The following is an 8208-nucleotide window of genomic DNA, read 5'->3' as shown; positions in this document are numbered from 1 at the left end:
TTGTCATAATTTTTCATTGTTAGAGTCAAATAATAATAATTTTGATTAATATTTTATGATGTATATTTTCATCATATTGATATGTAAAAAATTGCAATTTATACTACTTTTCGTATAGTTTTTGAATATCTAAATTTTTTATTTAAAATATCGAATTAATATAATCTAATTTAACTTTAAATATTAATCAAATTAACTTTTGAAAGGTGCAACATGACAATTAAAAGTGGACAGAGAGTAGTACACTTGTTTATTTAATAGTAGATTTCATCTGGTTGATGATTTATATTCAATTCGTTCATTTTTAATTGTCATATTGCATTTTTCAAAAGTTAATTAGATTAATTTTCAAAGTTAAATTAGATTACATTAATTCAATATTTTAAACAAAAAATATAGATATTAAAAAATTATGCAAAAAATACAACAAATTACAATTTTTTTTTTTCATATCAATACAATTGAAAAAATATAATAAAAGTGGATGGAGAGTATATATGAGTAATAAAAAAATATAATAGAGCAGCCCTCTATTGGCCTGCCAACTTCTCTATTTCGTCTTCCCAGGTGTAAAAGCTCCTACATCTTTGTTAATCTTCCTACCCACAAAGTTGTAGAATCAGACCCACAAGGAGAGAATCATTTGATCCGATCATGGCTCATTCAGCTATCTCTCAGGTCACTCCACTTCAATTTTTTCTTTATGTACTTAAAAAAAGATTCCATTTTTATTTAGTTGGTAGCTTTTGTTAATCATGGGGTTTAACAAGGTTTTCTTGTATGCATGCAGGTGTCAGTTGCGGTTCCTCTCCAAACGGATTCCTCTTTCCGAAGATCTACGTTTAAAGTTCTTGAATATCTATAGTCACTGCTATTAGTTTCTATTTCCTAACACATAAACTGAAATAGCACTGCGCAGAAAAGGGGGTTTGATTTGTTTTTCTCAACAAAAAGAAAAAATAAATTGTTTTGTATTTTTCGCCAGTCTCTGGAGGTTTTTGAGTTTGACATGTCCCATAACTGTTTACTTCAGATATTTGATGGACAATTGTATGAGTGTTGGACTAAGGTTTCTATCTTAGTGTGTAGCGTGAGTCCAATTGGTGGCTGTGACAGTCAATGTGCCTTTCCCCCTTTTTCCTTCAATGTTTCTCTTTAATTCCTCTCCCATCTACTTTCCCTCTTGCGGTGCGAAATGTAATTGATCTTGATTAAAATTAGCTTAAATTTTGATAGATTTAATGAAATGATATTTTGAATCAACTTGTGTGCCTTGTACACTTAGGCTTTGCTCAAATTGTCTCTTAACTAATGTTGCTATGTCTTCATGCTCATATAGATCATAAGACAAAATATTGATGGTTCTCGCTTTCCAAAGATCTAAATTAATACTAGCAATCCATTTGAATTTCTTTAGCATCTTCCCTAGTGATATTTTTTTCACATCTTTCATAGTATTTGCCCAATATTCATACTTTGTAGTATTGATCGGGACCAAAATTAAGGGACAAATAAGAAGTGTGGGATGGTGTGCTTAGAAATATCCACCTGCCTACCTCGAACTTGTTTTGTAGCCAAGGCATGTTTCTTCTATATACTTTTCCCTAAAGCTTTCAAGTTCTCAATGTGGATGTCTACGTAACATACAACTCTTGCACCATTTTTGAGTTATACTTGCTCGGGGTGCTCTCATCCAACTGAGCTGATACTTATCAGATAGCTCCCCAATCTTTTGTACATTATTGAACCCGAAAGTCTGTATGTAAGGCTCCTCATAGATTCTCCTCTTTACATTTCCTTTTTAATTCAAGGCCAAGTCCTTCTGATGTATAGCCTACATGCTTGGGATCTTCCACCGAGTGTCCTCTCTAAGCTAGGTTGAATTCCCATAACTCAGCTTGTCTCCTCCTTTCAGAAAGGTAGTATGGGCATGTGAACTCTCCTCACAAGTTCTATTGTCATATTTTGAGTCACCAGACCCAGACTTTTCACCATTAGTTTAACTGAATGAGCCCTATCCCTTTTCATTCTAGGGAGTGGTGACATGTTCCTGGCTATAGATTGAGCCTCGGCTTGCTCTCTAGTTCTCAACCTAGTAGCTCGAGGCATGGGCTGTGTCTGGTCTATTTTGTCAAAGCTACTAGGTTCATCTTGTAATGGTTGAACATATCTTGGGGTTGGCCTTGCTTTTTTGGTGGTCCTCGTTTGATGTTGTTCTTTGGCGCCATAGGTTAGACTCAAATAAACTAAAAATGCAAAAAACAGAAAATATGTATCAGGCTATAAGTTGTAGTGTCACTGCACGACTCGTGACTGACTCATGAACAAGAATCCCAAAATTAATTTTTTATACTACTCAATATGAGTCAAACTATGGCTTGGGGTTTGAGACCATGACTCGTAACTAAGAATCCATTGACCTATGTTTTTTTACTACACTCAATATGAGTCAAACTACGACTCGTTGTTTGAGATCACAATTCATAGGATAACTCGTAAATAAGAGTCTTGTACATTTAGGCTTGCTCATTTGAGATCACAATTTTGATAGATTTAATGAAATGATATTTTGAATCAACTTGTGTGCCTTGTACATTTAGGCTTGCTCAATTGTCTCTTAACTAATGTTGCTATGTCTTCATGCTCGTATAGATCATAAGACAAAATATTGATGGTTCTCTCTTTCCAAAGATCTAAAATTAATCACAACTGATGTGCTTCAGTTTGATCCCCATGCTCCTAGAATGCTAACCTTTTCTACTCTCCCAAATGACCTTCTTGAATATCTCTCACGGGTTCCTCATTCTTCACTTCCTTCTTTATCTTTGTTTTGCTATCGTTGGTCCCAACTTCTTAATTCCTTGACATTTCTCCTTCATCCTCATTGCACACAAGTTGAGTATATTGACTTTGTGAAAGAGATGCTTTTTTTTCTTTTTTGTGAAAAGATGTTTCAAAACCAGACAAGAGTTTTTTCCGCTCTTGATCCCAAAATTTATCTCAATGGTGTAAAAATCAGTGTGTTTTTTGTCAATGTAAATGGTTGATCTAATTAATGAGAAACTAGACATATTAAAATGATGAACAAGGGACTAATCAAACACTTTGCTAGAAAAGACCGAATATGACTTGTTTGAATCCTGCAAAGGTTGGGAAGAGAAATGGAGCTGGAAAAGTTGTCCAAGGCAAGGGTCCCTTTTTCCAAGGAAAAAGTACACTAAGATGGTTGTGGGTGTGAAAATCTACATTGTCTGGCGGTTGTGCAAGGGCTGCAGCAGTGAAGAGAGTATGAGCTAACGATCGAGCAACAGATGGCGCATGAAATATCTGCTCTTTGTGTGTCTATCATGGGGTAAAATTGATGTGAAAACTGTTTTTTTTCTGTTAATGGCGTTAACAAGAACTGGTCATGGGTTTTACTCGTGGGTTTGTAGATTTAGGAAGGTTGTGGTATTTGGGTTTTGCTTCTTGGGAATTGAGAGGTGGATAGAAGAGGAGATGAAAAAGTTGTCAAAGTGAAACTGATAGTCACAGGAATATTTTTCCCTTGGGTTCTTTTCCTTTTGAATTCTTGCAGTGAAGGGCTGTATTTTTAAGTACTTTTTTGAGTTAATGACTTGTCTCACGGCAACATTGGTGCTTGACATACTTGTGGAGTATGTTTTTAGCTCTTTTTGGCCTCACATGGGTCATGCCTCAGAATATCAGGGATGTTGTGATAAGCTGGAGTTGCTGGAAAGTTGATAGCACCATCAAGAGAATCTGGAAGATGATACCTGCAGCCATTTTTTGGAGTATCTGGAACGAAAGGAATAGAAGATGCTTTGATGGAATATCAACTACCTACCAATAAGCTAAATGCCTTATGTTTTTGTATAGTTGGGTTTATTTATCCCCTCTAGATTCCCTGATTCATTTCTGAACTTTGTCAGCTCCCCGACTCTTAATTAACAATGTAAAGGAGAGCTGACCTTTTGCTACTAAGCTTTTGTAACTATTATGCATCTACTTGATGCCTGCAATAGAACTAATTACTTCATCAAAAAAAAAAAAGATAAAATACTGAAGAGGTGTGTAAAAGCTATGGTTGGGAAAAGCATTGGTGTGTAAAGCTTTTCCAGGAGTGTGTCAAAGGGATTTTGTACAAATGTGGGTGGGGGTGGGATAGGGGGGGGGGGATATGTATTTAAGCCAATGAAGAATATTATGATCTAAGTTTCGGCATTTGCTGGTGATTTCCAAGGATGTAGCCTGATTCCTACATATTCACTCAGTTTTTTTGTGGATATCAGCTTCTGTATATCCTTAGTCCTGAAAAAATGCAGATGTCATGTGTTCGATAACTTTTGACCCGTCTCTAAGCTGTTATGTCAAGAATCACTTGAGAAAAAAGTGGAGAGCAGAGTCTGTTGTCTCCCTATACCCAGGATGCTTTTTCTTTGATCAACACATCTTTACAAAGCCTAGTCTTTTTTATATTCTGATTTGTATATGATCCCAAATAGGCAAATATCCTAAAGTTTCTTTCTTTATAAGTAACTCATACATCTACATCTGCTTTGTGGTCTTGAAATCATTTAGATGTCTCCAAGTAAGAACATTTGTTTTTCATTTCTGGGTCTTTTTGTTGCTAATATGTGTATTGGTATATGTACCAGCATGAAAATATCCTATATTGGTGGCATACAGTTTTTAGATTTTCCTTGCTTAATTCTAGTGCATATATCTTTGTTCTAAGAACATGTTTCCATTTTCATCAGTAAAATAATTATTTGACGGGTATGCAACATGCGCCAAGGTGAGTCGTAAATGTATATGGGCAGCAAGAACTACAAGAAAAGGAACAAAATAGAGAGATGAACTAAACCATCAAATGAATAAAGAACAAAATCATGTGAGTCAAAGGACATTAGGAACTCCGATAACATACAGCGTACTTAATGAGGAAAGAATAATAAAGTAGGATGTGATTGGCTGATAGCTACTTACATCGGTGGATATCTACACTTAATTGAATATGTCTTTCCTGATCTATGCAAGCACATGTTTTGTCTGTTTCAATGACTGTTTGATAGTGATTTGACTAAACCACAGAGTGCTATTTACTAATAAATGTTTTCTTATCCCCAATTGATATCCATTTCATTATTGCAGGCTACAAGCTTAACATTCAGTGATAAACTATGCATCTCTATGCCATCTATTGATCTAAAAGCGGCACGATCCAGAAGCCAATACATAGTTTGCATGTCAGTGCAACAAGCTAGCAAAGCCAAGGTTTCAGTTTCACCTTTATCACTTGAAGATGCAAAAGAACCACCCTTGAATATCTACAAGCCCAAGGAACCATACACAGCGACAATTGTCTCTGTTGAAAGGATTGTAGGCCCAAAAGCTCCTGGGGAGACTTGTCATATTGTCATTGATCATGATGGCAACCTTCCTTACTGGGAAGGACAAAGTTATGGTGTCGTTCCTCCTGTAAGTTCTGGCTCCATTCTCCCTATTATTTTTATTGCATTGAAAAACTTTCTTGCTTTGGCCTGTTTGAATATATAGGACCAGTTATATAACATTTTGAATAAAATCCATGTCCTCTTTGCTTCAAACACATCTCCATTAGGTGTACTCAGTTTGAAGGACAACCATATTCATTGCTGTCACTAATAGGACATTACCATCAATTCACTTGTTATTTTTACTATTTTTCACTTTTGACATCACAATAGATGGAAGGGGTCACATACGGATTTCTCGGTTATAAAAAAAAAAAAAAATAGATGGAAGGGGCCCAAAAAGGTATTGTGTTACATCCAGTCTTAGCCCTGGCATGCTTGTATGTTAGCTTCTGCATATCAGATGTTTTGGTCATTGATACTATTTACGTCCGACTATATTTGACCTGAATCTTTTGTAGTTTGGGTGCCCCCCCCCCCCTGCGTTGCAAAAATTATAAAAAAGTGATATCATGACGCTAATATCCTTATTTATACCAAGCCTCAGTATAAGCTTTGTATAATTTCTTCATCCACCAGTCTTTCAGAGTCTCACTTTTAACATCTTTCAGGGTGAAAACCCCAAGAAACCAGGGAGTCCCCACAATGTTCGTCTATATTCAATTGCATCCACCAGATATGGGGACTCTTTTGATGGGAAAACGGCCAGCTTGTGTGTCAGACGAGCTGTCTACTATGATCCTGAGACAGGAAAAGAAGACCCATCCAAAAATGGTGTTTGCAGCAATTTTCTATGCAATGCGAAGCCTGGTGACAAAGTGAAGATCACAGGTGAAATCTAAATAGTCCTTTTACAGTTGTTATTCAAAGAAGACTGCATGCCAACACTACTCGTCTTCCATACATTGCATTCTCAATTTGTCACGTCTGATCTCATTTGCATTTTGGCTCACTGAGTAGGTTTTCCAACATTTCAGAAGAGGGACAAAGAAATGATCTTTGAGGCAGCATACTGTTAAAAGTGGTCTTGTCAGCAGGAAATTATATTGTTCAGTTGACCTTTAGGTTGTAGTACAGCATAACAGATTGAAGATATTTGCCTTTTCTTTGTGTGCTTCAAATTGACGGCTGATATGCGTACTTTTTCTCCTAAGAGTGCATCGCTGTCCATCACTATTCATCACTATCTCTTGAACAATTTACCTTGACTATCTGATCATATGATGAATCCTTAAATGCCTATTTTGTAATTTGTACAACTAATGATTTCCTTACTATTATTAACAAAGGAAGTAAATTTTGCCTTTCATTGGTCTGTTGTTTACCTCTTCTAGATTTGGATTTGGCGTTACTAACCCTTTTAGTTACTAACTTCCCAATAAAGAATTTCTTAACTCAATGGTCTTCCTACACTGTCACCTTTTCCCTCTAAATTCTAACCACGCGCTTCTGATTTCTAAATAAGATACCCTGCTGAGAATTAAGTATGGTGATGCTTTGCAATTAAATAGGCTATTTCATGTAGCTCTCAGATACTTGTAATGTTGGTGGGCTGCATGTTTATTGGTGAAACACTCCGAGTTTCAGTTTTCTTCTTCATTGATCACCCTTTGGATTATTTTCACAGGTCCTTCTGGTAAGATAATGCTTCTACCTGAAGATAATCTAAATGCCACACACATCATGATTGGAACTGGAACTGGTGTGGCTCCCTTCAGAGGCTACCTTCGTCGTATGTTCATGGAGTCGGTTCCAATCAAGTTTAATGGTCTTGCTTGGCTTTTCCTTGGAGTTGCAAACACTGATAGCCTTCTGTACGACGATGAATTCACCAAGTATCTCAGTGACTATCCAGGCAATTTCAGATATGACCGTGCTCTTAGTCGAGAACAAAAGAACAATAAAGGGGGAAAGATGTATGTTCAGGATAAAATTGAGGAATACAGCGATGAGATCTTCAAACTGTTGGATGAAGGAGCTCACATCTATTTCTGTGGGTTGAAGGGTATGATGCCCGGAATCCAGGATACCTTGAAGAGGGTTGCTGAGGAGAGAGGTGAGAGCTGGGAGCAGAAGCTTTCACAACTCAAAAAGAACAAGCAATGGCATGTTGAAGTCTACTAATTAGGAAATGTTAATTGCTGCATTTGTTTGTGATTGTTGATTGTTGTCAACTGAACTTAGCAAGCAGTTGTTATACAATGTGCCATCTTAACTGCAGCTTAAGATGGCACATTGTATTCAGTTAAGATGCCAATCAGTGCTTGATTGTTGTCAACTGAACTGCTGCAGTTAAGATGGTACATTGTATTACTAGTTGATATACAAATTGTTCATGTTGCAAGGGAAATGAAATAATAAATGTTGGTACTTGAGGCAGTTTACCTTGCACCGTCTGTATTTCTTTTGAAATGTCTCTGATTGGCGCATTTTCATAGGGATAGCTGCTCAATGATTAAATGGATTGCCTCTATTGAATCTAGCCTTACTAAATAGCCTAAGAAAAAAGCCAGCCGCTGCAAGTGAAAAATTGCCTAAATAATTTACTTATCAAGTACTGAAAAATTATTTATTTTTGATGAAAAATATCTCTCTTCGTACCACTCCTATGGCGTAGGAGTATCAAAATTCGTCTCTGTAAGTGTAGTATGTCCGAATTTGGGTTCAGAATGATTCCACTTATGGGTCAATTTGGCCTGACTCAACTAAATTCATGTAAAAGTTTGGTTAATTTGTCTCCTTAAATGACCGG

The 8208-nt window shown here is 36.5% G+C and overlaps 1 protein-coding gene across 1 annotated transcript; it reads left to right on the top strand.

The window, feature by feature from the left end:
* The first annotated feature begins 536 nt into the window (after positions 1-536).
* LOC125823322 (ferredoxin--NADP reductase, root-type isozyme, chloroplastic-like) lies at positions 537-7785 on the top strand. The gene is made up of 5 exons (XM_049502714.1): positions 537-678; positions 791-847; positions 5155-5481; positions 6068-6287; positions 7084-7785. The coding sequence occupies exons 1-5, from the start codon at positions 655-657 to the stop codon at positions 7578-7580; spliced, it is 1125 nt and encodes a 374-aa protein (XP_049358671.1). The 5' UTR covers positions 537-654; the 3' UTR covers positions 7581-7785.
* Positions 7786-8208: the final 423 nt, after the last annotated feature.

The sequence above is a fragment of the Solanum verrucosum genome, unplaced genomic scaffold (genome assembly GCF_900185275.1).
Source record: "Solanum verrucosum unplaced genomic scaffold, falcon-dt-bn FXZP01000214.1, whole genome shotgun sequence".
Classification (NCBI taxonomy): domain Eukaryota; kingdom Viridiplantae; phylum Streptophyta; class Magnoliopsida; order Solanales; family Solanaceae; genus Solanum; species Solanum verrucosum.
This window is presented reverse-complemented; position numbering and strand designations above follow the sequence as displayed.